This window comes from Neolamprologus multifasciatus, chromosome 19, assembly GCF_963576455.1.
Source record: "Neolamprologus multifasciatus chromosome 19, fNeoMul1.2, whole genome shotgun sequence".
In the NCBI taxonomy this organism is placed as follows: domain Eukaryota; kingdom Metazoa; phylum Chordata; class Actinopteri; order Cichliformes; family Cichlidae; genus Neolamprologus; species Neolamprologus multifasciatus.
In genome coordinates, this window is record NC_140457.1 from 5,743,958 (window position 1) to 5,759,984 (window position 16,027).

General features: G+C 40.6%; 1 protein-coding gene across 2 annotated transcripts; it reads right to left on the minus strand.

Annotated features, from left to right (window-relative positions):
• Positions 1-82: 82 nt before the first annotated feature.
• prorp (protein only RNase P catalytic subunit) lies at positions 83-15,767 on the minus strand. Of its 2 annotated transcripts, XM_085144027.1 has the most exons (10): positions 15,024-15,765; positions 14,807-14,945; positions 14,350-14,584; positions 13,462-13,760; positions 13,233-13,280; positions 13,011-13,143; positions 4,266-4,376; positions 2,428-2,579; positions 711-909; positions 105-621 (listed from the first exon to the last, which is right to left on the minus strand). In XM_085144027.1, exons 1-10 carry the CDS (start codon positions 15,427-15,429, stop codon positions 493-495), a joined length of 1,851 nt encoding a protein of 616 aa, XP_085000153.1. In that variant the 5' UTR covers positions 15,430-15,765; the 3' UTR covers positions 105-492. The 2 variants fall into 2 exon arrangements, with proteins under 2 accessions (XP_085000154.1, XP_085000153.1); XM_085144028.1 differs by lacking the exon at positions 4,266-4,376 and having other exon boundaries at positions 83-621; positions 15,024-15,767.
• Positions 15,768-16,027: the final 260 nt, after the last annotated feature.

The window sequence follows — 16,027 nt, forward strand, 5'->3', positions numbered from 1 at the left end:
TGTGCTGCACAATTAAAGTTGTACTTCCTTACATTTTTTTCCTTCTGGTTAATATTTTAAAAGAAAGTGTTTGGGTTTTTGTATTTGGTTTATATTCTGAGTAAAAACCAAATTGTTCCAACAGGATATGAGATATTTATTTATTGTAGTTCTGTGAATGGGGGACTGTGTATACAAATAGCTGTAATTCCTAAGCAGTTAATGTAATAAGTCTGCACTTCAATCACATCTTAATTGTTTTATTTGAAGTCCAATGTTAGTGGATGCACATAGCCAAAATTTGAAAAATTACATTTGTTGTACATCTTGTTCAGATATCATGGATCTGGCTGTACCTATTATCTAATATGTAATCATATTAAATTGAAATATGATTAAAACGGTACAGACACTGCAGTGACGATAAATGTTTATTTACAGGCCCACAGTTTTATTAAAAGTCTTCAGTACCAGCATTTTTTTTATATTCCAAACTGTAAAAAAAGACAGTCTTCAGAGCTTTTTGTTGAGACACAGCCAGTGTTGTGGTACTTCATAGGTGCTCCTGTCTTCTGTTTCATCATAAGGGATGTGCCAGTTTCTTCCTGAGGTTTGGACAATGGTGTCATAGCTGGGAATACTCTGGGAAAACACAAATGAAAACAGAGTTAATTCTGTGATGCTTCCTTCTTTGAGCCTTGACCCTCTCTTCTCATGGTCTCATTCTCCACCTGAAATCGGACCCTCCTGCCCGCTGTGACGTGCCCGTCCACCACCAGTTGGTGCCCTCTCTGCCACTTGAAGAAGAGCCGCCTGGTGGCTCCATCTGGCAGGCAGGCCTTGTGGTCCCTCATCAGGTCCCTGCTCACAAACCGACAGTGGTTCCCAGAGTGCAAAGTAGCGTACAACAGGAAGGGGTCATCCTCTGAACTGAAAAGCACAAAATGCAGAAAATAAGCAGAGCTCTACATCTGAATTCATAGTCTGTGTTATTGTTTCCTGTATATGTCAGCCACCCAGATTGTGTTGCAGCACCCACAAACACATTTAAAGAGGATCTTTTGATTCTTGGATGATTTTTAATGACATCTTTTTTTTCTGCTTGTGTGCTGCCTTTTAAACAGGCAGGTATTACATCAACTTAAACACATCACAAAACAAATACATTTCTAAGGTGTTACATTACATTGATCCATTTTCTGCTGCTTATTCGGGTCAAGAATAGTAACCCAGGGCTCCCTCTCTTCAGCCACCTCCTCCAGCTCTTTTGGAGGGACACCAAGGTGTTATCAACCCAGCCAACAGATGTAATCTCTCCAGAGTGAGCTGGTTGTGCTCCGAGGTCTCCTCCCACTGGGACAGGCCCAAAACATCTCATCTATGAGCCATCCTAGGCAAATGCTGAACCACCACTGCTGAATTCTCTCCAGAGTCTACTCTGAGCCCCTCCCAAATGACCCAGCTTCTCACCCTGTCTCTAACACAACCTATTTATATTTACAGCTGCACCCTTTAGGGATCGCCACAGCAGATGACCTTCCTCTAGCTCACCCTAACGATAACACCCTCTTCTATCACACCAATCCTCTGTATGTCCTCCTTCACTACAATCATGAATCTTCTCTGTGGTCTTCCTCTTTTCCTCCTGCGTGGCAGCTTCATCTTAACTTCCTTTGTATAGAATAGCCTATATCCCTCCTCTGCACATGTCCAAACCATCTCAGCCTCAGGATACCGAGGAGACGACTCAGGATGACGCATTTATGTATATACAGCCACAAGCTGTGGCTGAAACATCTACAGTCCGTAAAGATGTTTTTTAAAACAATTTTCCATCATACAACAATTGTCTGTTTCCCCAGCAATGCCTTCCAGATCCTCCTGGGATCTTCCCAGGTCTGGATATCCTTCCAGTTGGATGTGCTGGAAAAAAAACCTCCACCTCAACTGGTTCCTATTAACACAAAGGAGCAGCAGCACTACTCCAGGCTTCCCTCTGATCTCCAAGCCTGGCAGGCATTGTAGGGATAAAACTTCAGCTCTCTTCCTACCCTGACAGTCTGACACAATGCCCACATTTCTGCTGACTCTACATCTGCCAGCCGACCTTATAATCCACCTTCGCATCATTGTGAATAAAGATCCCGAGACACCTCAACTCATTTGAGGCACAAACTCTCCCCCCCAAACCAGAAGGAGCAATCGACCGTTTTCATCCCGGCTGCTAACCACCCAGCGCATGCTGAAGGTAGCGCTCCGGTGAAACAAACAGATTATGCAACCGATTACTTTCATGAAGCAGTAAAAATAGTTACTGATTACCGTTTTACAGAGTAACTAGTAAACAGGAACATTCCCAGTACTGGTTTCCTGTCTATCCAATGGAACATATTTCATGCTGTTCTTTTTATATTATCGTTATCATTATTATTATCATAAGATGCTCACATATTGTCGGTAAAGAAACAGTGGGCCTTCTGCTGGATGAGGTTCATGTTGTGCCTGTCCCAGGATCTGGAGGGTCGCAGCATGTGTTTCCTTCCCAGCACCAGGACAGTCAGGCCCTGACGGTCGACGAGCTCTGACACCACCAGCAGCAGCTGAAACACACAAATATATGCCTTTCTTTATATTCACTTTCAAAACGAGAACATTAATTAATAAAAATAATGAGTAAACTGAAAGGACGTGTAGGTCCAGGAAGAGTCATTAAAGACATACAACATAAAAATTACATACATTTGGATGTAGATACACATACATTTTTACATATGTATAATTTATGTATTTATTTTCCTATGTGTGGGCCTACATAGGCTCATTGCCTCAATAAAAATGAAGTAAAATGTCTGTGTACTGCAGTAATGTTTACTTCTTTAAGCTCTACAAACAGACATCTAAAGAACTGGCAGCCAACGGACAAGATGCTTTGTTACTGGAAGCTTTATAGTTTCTATTTCTAGTCTGAGTAGCACTGACTAGTCATGGCTGAGCAAGCTTTAGATAACCAGACTGTAAAAAACAGGAACGCACTGGCTGAAATGCCAATTTAGGGTTTTATGTGCTCTTTTAAATGTTTCGACACTCAGAGTCGTCTACTCCCAAGTTAATTATAGTTAACACAATTAACTTCAATTAAATAGTTTTCTGCCTACAAATGGAAAACTATGAAGCCACATTCTCTGATTTCACTGGAACATTTTTAAACTTTTATCTGCAACTCGCCTTGCACGTGCTCGTCTTACAATAGCAATAAAATGAGAACATGAAAAATGAAAACTGCATGACTCCTGGCCTTTTATTTGCATCTATATTGGTTGACACTGTATACAAAAAACCAGGACATAACTACAAAGAAATTAACACATAATTAACACAAACATTAATGCTGGCAATGCTGTCGGGTACTTGAGCAGGTTACGCTGCGGTCTCTACAAAGATCAACCTCACAAGTCTAAATAAGCCGTTTCTTTGTAAATATTTGTTGATATTTGCAGTCGGGAAAGAACAGCCAAAGCTGCAGGCTGCTCACAAATATTTAACGACATTTCCAACGTTTCCAGTGTTTCTTATCTCAACTTCACTGTCAGCAATGTCTCTCAAAACTATGTGTGAAAAATGTTGTTTATAAAACAGTTTCTGATGTTCAAGCTGCAAATGCACAATGCACTGTCTATTTGCAGCCATTCAGCTTGTTTCATCTGCTGATAGCATGTAAGCAGTCACCCAGAACTCTGAATAGTGAATTCAGCAGGTAATTCATATTGAAGCAGTACGGCTGTCCTCCAGTTTCCTTTGAATAATATGCTTGATGTAAATTTCGATCTCTTTTGCATTTATTTTCATAAATTATTTAACTTTCCCACAAACTATATGACTAGATAGGGAAATAGGCTCATCAGTCTGTACTTTCCTTTGTCTTGCAGCCACATATGTGAGAAAATTGGGGCAGAATAAGCCATCACACACTCACATCCTGACAGACACATGTAGGCAGGCTGACAAGTACTCTCATTACTGTTAAAATCAGGTACTGGGCAGTTTTACGTGCATCTCCCACATGCATGCTTTAAAAAAAAAACACACACACACACACTGCAGGTTTACTCATTCTGTGACTGGCAGAAAAGCCCCTGAGTTGGACAGATATGCATGTAGGAAGAAACCACTAAAATCAAGACTGTGTAACTATGTGTGAGTGAGTGCGGATTTACAGATAGGGTCTGCCCTGTGGGTAAATGTGCATCTCACACTTTTAATGCATGTACACCTGTGCATATTCTTACTGTCTCTGACTGCTTGCTTTTGTCCTTGTTGCTATTTGCAACATTAAGCCCATCTACAACCACATCAAAGGCTGGCTTCCTCTTCACAAACAACTTGAACCGCTGCAGCTCCTGAACAGACACACAAACAGAGAGAAAGGAGAATTATTATATGTAAAGAGAGCGATGTGTAGGGAAATAACAGTCAGTGAGGAGTTTTTATAAAGAAAGTGATCCATGAAGGTACAACAGATACGACACAAAAGGCATCTAACTTAATTGTTCACAAAAACTTACACAAAAACAGCACTGAAAATCAGAGAAGTACAACGGCGAGTGTCTACAGCCATCTGTAAAACATGTTGGAGGCTCTAGTGGGGTTTAGTGGTATTTCGGGCAGTGGTGTTAGGCATCTTTTCAAAACTGATGAAATTATGATGTAAAAAGTACCCTGAGATTATAATCCACCATGCAGAATTATGTGTAAGTTATCTGATTAGCATTAGCTTGAGTTCCCAGCATGACAATGATCCCAAGTGCACTATCAGTGCAGTAAAAGCACACCTGGATTGGAAAAACACAATGAAACAGCAGTGTGGGATCATCTAAAAGCAGCCAACATTGGTCCATTTGTACTTAAAGATCATCCGAGAGTATTTAATTTCTAATATTTTATTAAGTTGAACTAATTAGCAGCTAACTATGTCCTGCACCCATACAGTTTGTGGCAGGTTTGCAAGAATTAGCCGGTAACCTCTTCATCAAGCATGAGCAATTCTGGCTCCAAAACAACAACTACAACAACACAGGAGCCAAAAAGCTTCACAAACAAGTGGATGACATCGCAGTAGCTGCATCCATTGTTTATGTAAAGCCTATGTTATGTTCAGCAAAAAGCACAGTTGCCCTCTGTGCAATGTTTCCGATTGATAATTTGACCCGAGAGCACGGTTAATGTGCAGAAAACATCTGCTGAGGTTTCTATCAACATCATAGATGGTTAGTTTGCTACTGAGTCAAAGAGCGCATCTGAGCTCCACCTGTGAGCTGATGGTTGGCTGATTTTCTCACCAACTGATCAAAGGACTGCCAGTAATAAATCAAGCTGGACTTTCCTTCCCAGCAGGCAGATGGCAGAGTGCCAGCTAGTCCTCTGTGTTAACATAAAGTTTAATAGCATATTCAAATAATGCTTATCAATAATAGATAACCGTGTTTTGTTTTTACCTTTTAAGCTGCCTCAGACTAGTCAGACTAATATGTGAGCCCTTATCTTTACTACACAGAAATCTAAGGACATCTGCAGTTGTTTTCATAACACCCAAAACATGCAGACCGCAGAGGAGGTAAAAAGCTCCATCTATGCAGAATTTGTTCAATTTGCATTTCTTATAAATTTCACACCACATTTTATGATTTTTATGCACCACTCAGGTCAAAACTTGTAAAAACTCTCAGGCAGCTTTGTGCCATAACAGGAAAGCTGCTTTGAACCTGCATGGGAACCTGTCAGTGCTTTCAGTTATCACCAACAGCAATATGGAAATAGGCTGCTGTGAATTCCCCTGGAGTGAATCGTGATTGCATCCACAGTATCATGAACGCACATTAAAATGAGTGTCTTTAATGTCATGATCTAGATTTTTTTTTAAACTGCCACATGCTCTTATTAATTTTGACTGCCTAAACACACCAGTCATACTCACTAATTCATTCTGCAGCGATGTTTGATTAAGAAGAAAAGGAAGAAAGACAATAAACGAAAGCCGCAGACGAGCAAAGAATACGAGGAGAAGAAAAGAGAAAGACAAAGTCCAGCATAATTATCCAGGGACTTTCCAGAGCTGATATGTGAAACCAGCTCACTGTGCTGCTGTGGATTACACGACTACACACACACTCATACAAATGCATAAGGTTATAGTATAACTTAAGTACCACCTTTATTACACAAAGCACAGTAGGGTTCTGTAAACATATCCAACAACATTCCCACTGAGCTGTGTCATGTGCACACAATTAACTATCAATTTCAGCTCAAACACTATTTAAAAAAAACTTCCTGCTGAGTTTAGTTCATCTCACTTCTCAGTTATCTCACTTCTGACACTTGTCATCATTTCCCCCTTTACATTTTGATTGGAGTCCACATTTTCTATCTGCTTAAGCACCAAATAAATATTTAAGATTAAAAGAGCCAGTTTATGTTCACTGCGTTTTTCAGCCAGCCACTGTGCTGCTGGACTGTGCAGCCACATTCTGCACAGTCCAGCAGCACAGCTCTGCAGTAAAAGTCCAGACCGTAGAGCCATGAACCAACAAAAGCAACAAAGGAGGCATTGAATTGTTCAGTAGTTGAAATCCTATATGAGTACTAATGATGATGTGCTCCTGCACGAAGCAAACAATCTGCTTTTTCATAAAACACAGCCTAGACTGTGCTATTTCGCATTATGTTAAAGCGTACTACAGCCACAACACTTTATCAAAATTTTGGTCAAGTAGAGAACAGAAACCGTATTCTATTATGTCTAATTTCCTGCTTTTTAAAAATATATTAATGTGAAAAATTTGCACTAGCGAACTGAAATTGAGTTAATTTAAAAAGCAGAAGATACCGCTGTGGGAAAATTTGGAATTTTCAAGCTTCCGCTCTTGATTTGGTGGCTGAAGCTTGGACAAGTAGCTGCGCCAGAAAACAGAAACAAAAACCGCATTTTTTTCATCTTTTGTAGGTACAGCGGTTCAACTGCTTGTTAACACAAATATCTAACCTGACAATCATAAGATACTCATTGCTTTTGGGGATGTAGAAAGGGCCGAGATGGTCAAGAAATTCAAATCATCAGAATGAGGAGGAAAGGTGATTTAAGTGACTGTGAAGGTGACATGACTGTACAGTGGCTTGCAAAAGTATTCGGCCCCCTTGAACTTTTCCACAAGTGAGTCAACACTTTGTAGAACCACCTTTTGCTGCAATTACAGCTGCCAGACTTTTAGGGTATGTCTCTACCAGCTTTGCACATCTAGAGACTGAAATTCTTGCCCATTCTTCTTTGCAAAACAGCTCCAGCTCAGTCAGATTAGATGGACAGCGTTTGTATATTTTTGCAAGCCGCTGTAAGTGCCAGACGACGCGATCTGAGTATTTCAGAAACTGCAGATCTGCTGGGATTTTCCCACACAATCATCTCGAGGGTTTACAGAGAATGATCCAAAAAAGAGAAAATATCCAGTAAGCTGCAGCTCTCTGGATAAAAATGACTTTTTAATGCCAGGGGTCAGAGGTCAAAATGAGCAGACTGTTGATAGGAAACAGCGGGAACTGAAAAAAAAACATTCATGACAACCAAGGAACGCAGAAGAGCTTCTCTGAATCCACAGCATGTCAAACCTTGAAGCAGAAGGGCTGCGGCAGCAGAAGATCACACCAGATGCAACTTCTGTCAGCGAACAGCAGGAAGCTGAGGCTAAAATAAACAAAGGCTCACCAAAACTGGACAACAGAAGACTGGAAAAACATTCCCTGTAAGTCTTGATTTCCAACGGTAGGATCAAAATAGGGCACGAACAACATGAAAGCATGGATCCATCCTGCCTTGTGTCAAAGGTTTAGGCCAGTGGTTGTAGTGTAATGATTTGGGGGATATTTGGGGCCCCTTAGTTCCATCTGAGCATTATTTTCACACCACAGCCTATTTGAGTATTAAAGCTGGATGTAAAGCTGACAAATCTGCATCCTCTGTGCGACCCTGTTGTGGAAATAGGGAGAATTCAGGCAGTTCTAAATGCAAAAGGGGCACTAGAAAGAGTTAGTACTAGGTTAGTATTATCATGTTCCATTAATCACTAAAAAAAACCCTGCTCTGCACCAGCTTATGTAATCAGAATAAGCTAATGTGGTGATCTCACCAGGTTAAAAGAGACCCACCTCCGTTACACTGAAAAGTCTGACTTTAGGCTCAGTACATGTCAAATTCATAACTGAGTGGTGGCCAGAAGCTTAAACACAAATGAGCAAACCAAAAATTGCTCCTACAGCGAGGCTCTGCATTAAAATCATGCTAATGTTAATATTTTTTTAATTAAAAAGAGGATTAGTGCATTCTGAGATTATTCACAGCGAGTCTCTTTGTGGATAAAGGGATGTGTTGTTGCATTCTCCGCTCTAATAGTGAATCTTTGACCTCTGCTATCTAAATATATATGAGTGCTATTTGAAAAGTAAACAGACACTTTGTTTTTTCACCAAACAAAGACCGAAACAAACTGCCGCCTTTCTTCCCCTTTGTGCTGATGCCCTTCTTCTACCCCTTTTCCTTCCTTCACGAGTTGCTTAACTCTCCTCTGAAGCACTCTGTTTGCACTTGAAATAAACTGCCTTAAATGGGGAATTAACAAAGCTCATTTAAACTGTCTGTCTGCTCAGCAGGAGGTAGCTGTGGGCTACGTTCACATGGCCGTCCGCATGCTGGAAATTCCCTTAATTGAACCAACTATAACTGAGCCAGAAAAAGACACAAGAACATGTGCAAAGCAAGCCCTATTTTAATAATTTAAATATGTCATATTATTAACCGCACATTGCCGGTGTTGCCCAGTTGTTGTTTTTTTTAAATAAACTTCATTTTATGTTTACTTTAATTGCATTATTAAAAAAGGAGTGCATTCCAATCCAATGAAAAGCTTGTACCTTGGCTCTCGACACAGACGCTGCACATATGCATGCACAGCAAATACGGCTCTTACAACACAGCCATAATTCGGCGTTTTAAGCTTGTTTGTAAGTGCACTGCTGTCTGTCTGCTGTTGTCTGTCTACATATTTGCAGTCACATAAAGAATCCAGCTGAACGCATGTAAATGATCTCATTTTCATTTCATGTTACTTGGAAAATTCACGAAGCAGAATAAAAGCCAAACATTCACCTTAAACAAATAAATTCATGGGAAACGGGATCATTTACTTTGTTGCCAAGAAACTCACGCACATACACAACATCAAGCTACAAGCACAAAGACAGCGAGGAAATGTCCACGCAGGCTACGTTCACAGGTAACGAAGTCCACCTATTTCCTCTGAAGCTCACAAATACACCCTTCATTTGTTTAGTTCATGTGAAAATTGAGTGGAAATTTTAAATAGTTAAATCACCTTGCTCTGAATTGGGTGGGTGTTTGCAAAAACCACAACCTCTGTTATTTTCCTGTTTATTCAATTTAATCAATTAGCTAAAGTCAACTTGATTAGCTGTGTAAATAAGTAAATCATCTTCGCAACTTCCACTGAAATAAAGAGGAAGACTGACCTTGTGGCCAACCCACATGACTTACTTTTGTACAGAAGGCCTTTGTCAGCCATCCAATTCATGGTCACCAGTGGGCTGGAGCCTATCCCAGCAGCCATATGGCTAGAGGCAGGGTACACAGTAATTGCCCATAGGTGTAAATGTGAATGTGAGTGTGTCTCTGTGCTAGCCCAAAGCAGACTGGAGACATGTCCAGCATGTACCCTGCCTCTTGCCTTGCTTATCCAGCAAGACAAATCTCATTCTGCATGTATTCCATGAACATGAATTGGTAGTAAAAAAGTCTGTGTGCAAACTGGTCTGTTGCACTGCAAATAGTTCAGCTTCTGCACAATTTAAGCAAACAACATATAATATGTTAATTAGTGAACTTTAGAGGTGCTTGCTGGGTCTCAGTGAAGCTCACTGCCGGCTCACAGTCGTTTAAATCATCTTCTTTAATCTCTAGTTCACTCTGCAGACAAAAGTAGCCCACATATGATATTTCTGGCTTACATGTGACTCATATCTGGTTTTTCACAACAGCATGAACAGCGCAAACCACATGGAATCTGATCTTTTGTGTTCTAACTTGGGTCATTTTCATATGAGCCTACATCTGATAAAAATTAGTTGGGTTATTTTTTTTTTTGTGCAATGCAATCTCATGCAACTTTTGTCCCTTGCCTGGCCTAAAGTACTGTGCACAAGTCTTGGGGCACTTCTTATTATAGAGAAAGCAACAGTGAGTAAAAGCTGGTGGAGGCTCCATCATAATTTGGTGCCGCATTATAGCAAAACTGATGAAATTATGCAGTAAAGTACCATGAAATTTTGATTCACTGGCAATACTATCTGGAAAGTGTTCGATTGGCAAGAGCTTCGTTTTTAAGTATTGCAATGAATGCAAACACACTAAAAATCCATTAAAAGCATACCTGGAAAAAGACAATGAAACAGTATCAGTCATGGATTGGCCTCCAAGGAGGTTGGACCTCAAGATTATTAAAGCAGTGTGGGGTCATCTAACTGAAGCAAAGCCTAGAGAACTATCCCTGAAGCCTACTTAAAGAAAGACTGTTCTATGTGCAAGTCATTGTTTAATTCAATTCATAGTGATGCACAGAACCCACTTCTCAAAATCCAGATTATCTCGTATCTATCCTGAAATCTCTCCATATTGTGACAGACGCAAAACTGCTGAAGCCTCACTGATCCACATGTACTGGTCGTGTCCCAGTCTTGTTCAGTTTTGGACAGAGGTTTTCCATACCCTGTCCAGGATTCTCAATGTGACGCTGGCCCCTGGTCCTCTTCTTATTCTGTTTGGCATCAGTGGGAATGAGGCGTTTCTACTGGCCTCTAAAAGACAGGTGCTATCATTCTGTTCGGTGTTAGCCAGGAGGGATATTCTACTGAGGCGGCAGGATGTGGCCCCTACCAGTCACAAACAGTGATTACATGACCTCATGTCATGTCTAAAACTGGAAAAAAATGTTTTTTTGTTATTTTCCTTTCTTTTTTTTTTACATTTTTAGAGCAAAGTGTTTGGGCTAATTTGTGGTCCGATTAAAAATCACCTGCCTTTTCCTGCACATTAAGCGTAAATGTTCACTTTAATGGTCTTTGTGCTTGCTTCTGTGGTGCAGAATGGCCTTTGCGATGTATTTTTTATTGTCTGGAGTCTGATTTTGGCCAAATTTACAGGATAAATCCGAAAAAACTGCTGTGATTTAAGTTTCGCATAATCGAATGTAATTCTTATCTACAAATCATAAATTGAAAGTACAGCTTCCGGATGACTGGCTGTCTCTGATAATATTATCCCATTAACATAAAAAAAAAAAACACAGACTGCAAAGGCCAGAAAACCACAAAGGATGTGGTGATAACAGAACTGTATCCTCCTCTGTGGTTAACTATTAAAAATCAGAGGCATACAGCCCAGCTTAGGGAAATAATCAATAAAGTCTTGGAACCAGGGGAACAAACAGCTGCCTCACTGCACCTAAAAATGTCTATAAAACTTGAAACACAGATCTATTCTTTTGACCAGCTCAGACTCTGCCAGCTTGACATGCCAGCCGGTGTAACAATGACGCCATCTAGCAAAAGACAGCAAGAAAACAACTGAGAAACTAGTGCGCCATAAAAATCTAGTTTCAATATTTTACTTTACTTTTAGTTTTCAAACATCTACATGAATGAACTATTATTCTTTTTATTAATTAGAAAAAAGAAAACATCAATGGGGGTCATAATTTATCACGCATAACAGAAGTGTTGCAGATCTAAATTAGAAACTGTGGTAAAATGAAAACAATATAACTGTTTTATAAGGTGTTATAGGTGCGCAACTGCAAAAAACACACCATTGTGCCCCAAAGATAAGTGGTTGCTAGGCAACATGACACCATCATTCAAAAACACTCACACAGATTTTGTGTATTGTGGTAATATTAGCATTTTCTACTTTTCTACTAAAAAAACTAGGAAAAGGAAGAAAAGAGTAGAAAAGAAAAAATGAGCAAATGTAAAAGAAAAACAGAGTAAAGTGACCAAAAGGAAACAAAAACAGCAAAGCTGAGGTGGAAGAGGAACGTAACAGGTCAAAGGAGACAAAGAGAAAAAAGGAAACATTAAGGAAAAGAAATATTTAGGTTTGTATTACGTTTTTAAAACATACTTGTGTCTCTTTATGTTAAATTATGTGAATACTTAATTCACGGGTTGAGATAATGGCATTAAAAATTCTGGAGTGGTGGGAGACGTTCACTGAAACTGAAAGACTACAACGAGGCCTTACTGCAGTCAGACATGAGCCGAGTGGGTCGTGATGAAGGGAGGACGTATAACGACAGCATTGCATTTAAAAAAGGCAAAAAACAGAAACTGTAGGACGCTCGTTTAGGAAAAATGTCCTTAGTTTCCATTAACAAGGTTCATTTTACACACTTTATTTTCCAGCTGTTTCCAATAAAGGAGTCTAATCACACAACAAACTCTGTTACAGCACAGTCTGTCAGGCAACACCTGTGATAGGCAGGTTGACCACGTGTTTCTCTCTTTAGCATCGTTATCCGTCATTCCACATTTCTTCTACTTTTTATCTGACACTTTTCTAAAATTTAGATTTTTTGAAACAGCTGTGGTGAAAAACGTTAACCGATCTTTGCAGCCTTATTTACAGAGTCTACACAGACCTTTGTGGAACATGAAAGGAACAACCACAAACAAAACGAAATGCCTCTCTGATCACACCCCCCCACATTAAATCACTCTAACTGGCAGCAGCACTACTCCCCCTAGTGGTGGCGGGGTGTACAAAGAAAAATCTCATCTCCCTCATAGAGGATGTTTGAATGTGCTTTTTTCGGGCTGCTTCTTTATGTTTACAGCTGTTTGTTTGTCACTTAAATATAACAATAAATGATAATAAATTAAAGTTCAAGGTCCCTGTGTGTATGTGTGCGTTTTACCTCTGGAGTCGTCTTGGTGAAAACATCTTGTCCCTCAATGATGTCTGCCATCACTCTGTCTTTAAGCTGCTGGTACTCCTCAGCAGTCAGCTGGATGGACTCCAGCTCAGACCCACAACTCCTACATACTCCCCTAAACACATGCACACACATATATATGTTTAAATGACACACACTATCATAATGGAGGTACGTACATACATCAGAAGTGGTTTTTATTACTTCGGGGTGGCGGTCGTCCAGTTGCCTGTCCATTCCTGTCCTGTCAGGCTGATTTTGGGAAGGAGCACAAGGAGAATATACACTAGAGTGATTATGTTCAACATGTTGAGGTTTGCCTTTAATACACGTCACATTGAAAATAAATGCAGGAGAACAAAGCATTAAAAAAATCACATTTTAAGAAACAGGATTTGTTTTGCATGCATGTGCTTCCCTATCACGGTCCTACCTCTCAAACCAGCTCTTGATGCTGCTGGCGAGGCTCTGCTGAGGGTAGATCTGGTTGTTCCGCATGTGCAGCAGAATTCCCAGGTGCCTCTCCTGCTGTTCAGCCTGTGACATGGCACTCGTTCCCTCTTCTACTTCCTTTTTCCCTGCCACTTTAAACAGAGTCTCCCATGTCTCCTGGTGAGGACTCAGTCCATTGTCGATTAGCTCATCATAAAGAGCCCAGGCAGTGCTTGTGTCGCCGTGCTGCATTGCCGCCGCGATGACGTCGCCGTAGTTGCGTGGTGATGGACTAAAAGTCTGTTAGTAAATAAAATCAGGTGATGATTATGGAGGAAAAGCGAGCTTCACCTGTGAGCTCGCTCACATTTGAAACAACGTGAAATATATAAAACTACCTCACTAATATCACGAAATCAACCATCGTCATCTGCAGATGACAAAGTTCAACTCATTTTAATTTTGTTTATATAGTGCTAAATGACAACAACCTTTGAATCAAGGTGCTTTACGTTCTAAGGTAACGACCCTACAATAAAACAAAGAAAACAGAAAAAATCACAACAAGTATACAACCCCCTACGAGCAAGCCAGTTCAGGTTTGTTTAGGTTGAGAAAGTTTATCTCTAACCACGATTGAACATTTATAAGTTTATCAGAACTGAACAGAAGCATGGCTGCTTGGTTTGTATAGACAAACAGGAAAAAAAGGAGTGAAAAAGTGTAAGAAATTAATTTTAAGCCTCAGAAAAACAACTTTTAAGTTAATATTTAGCTTAGCAAATGACAAACACACGTGATGAATTCCGGCCTAAACTAAAAGTGCATTTTTTTCTCACTGAAATACTTTTCACAAGTTTAATTTTCTCCTAAAAAAAAAACTGCTTACTTTCTTAAGCTCCTGCAGGATGTTGAGAGCCTCCCTCCACCTCGCCGTCCGGCTGAAGGCTTTGATAAAAAGACTGGAAGCTCCTGTGTCCAGAGAGGGGAAACTTCCCCGCATGATGTCATAGACGTCAAACACCTCAGCGTCATGGCCGCTGCTCACACACAGCGTCAGGTATCGCAGTAGCAGCTCGTAGGACAGTGTGCCAGTCTCCGTGGCTACAAAAGTCAGCAGGGACCTAAAGAGGAGGATTTTAAATGAAAGTAACATGGAGCTTTTTCAGTCCTTTAATGCTCTCACCGCAGCATTCTGGATTAAATGAAGGATTTTCAGGAAGCTTTTAGAACAGCGACTGATCTAAAATGCCTTTAAGGTTCCTCACAGCTCCACTGGAAGTCATCCAGAGTCAGTATCTGTTTAATCACCGTAGGGCAAATTAAATCTTTCATTTAACTCTTACTTGGCAACATCCAGCTCGCCCCCAGAGGTGAAGAGAGCTTTCATCATTTGGATTTCAAAGCGAGGTGGATTTCCCTGAGACTCCTTCAGCTTCTTCCACTCATTGGAAGGGAGCGGTCGCTCAGGAGGCTGCAGCCTTCCTGTAAAACATCCAAATAGTCATCCAAACACATCATGAGCTGTTAAACATCTGAAGAGAGGTGGTGATGCATGCTCACCTGCTCCCCTGGCTGACCTACGTTCAGGCTCCTCTTCATCCTTATACTCACAGACCAGAGGCGCCCTCCTCCTCAGTATATCCGCCGTCCTCTTTGCCGTCCCAGCAGCAAACACAGATTTATGGATCCTCTGCCGGGGAGTAGACCTCTTATCTCCTCCTCCATTCACTGTAGCATCCTCTTCACCGCTTCTGATGATGCTGTTTCTAACCCCACCCTGCCCTTCAGTCTGTCCGCTGCTGCTTTTGTGTGTCCGTCTGACACCCAAGGTGAGGCTGGGCTCTCTGCTGCACACAGAGAGAACCCAGGGAGGCTGTAATGTAGAGAAAGCTGGACGTCCATGTTGGAAAAAGAGCTGCGAGGACTTTAGAGATGTTCTGACTTTCAGTATGAAGGTAGAGCCCATGTTTGGATGATTATAGCAAATGATTTATGAGCACAGCAGCTGTAATCCCACTTTAAATTTAAACTGTTTTATTTCTCATACACAAACTAAGCATAAAGGTGACACATGACGTGAATTAAATGAGCCTGCAGGTGACACCAGAAGCTCACCTTCCTGTTTCTACGCGTCCTTCAAAGGCTCTCTCGCGCTCTCGTTTCGTCCATAAATCTGCATAACTATAAAACTACAAATACAGCGCCTGAGGAACTCATTCAGCTCATATCCTTCTACAAAACACACCGGCAAGAAGGCATGGAAGGAGTCGCACACCTGACGTCATCAACATTAGACAACGTCGTTTGTGAGGTATCAAGTTTTTCAAAATAAAAAAGGAAAAGTCATCACCCATTGATCATGAGAATAATTTTAGTTATACATTTTATAGTTATATATTTATTTAACTTTTACATTGATTTTATTTACATGTAGCTTTTGTATCATATTATGTCCAGATAATTTTCAAGAACATAGGCGATGTGCAGAGCTGGAGTAAATGCAGAGTGATAGAGTTAATAAGGATAATGAGCCATACTGTGGAGATATGGGATTAAATCGGGAT

Coding starts and splice junctions, on each gene's coding strand:
- prorp (XM_085144027.1), bottom strand. CDS start 15,429: ATGGGCTCTACCTTCATACTGAAAGTCAGAACATCTCTAAAGTCCTCG. Junction 13,761..14,349: donor TCCTGCAGGAGCTTAAGAAA/GTAAGCAGTTTT, acceptor ATTTACTAACAG/ACTTTTAGTCCATCACCACG. Junction 13,281..13,461: donor ATCAAGAGCTGGTTTGAGAG/GTAGGACCGTGA, acceptor TCCCAAAATCAG/CCTGACAGGACAGGAATGGA.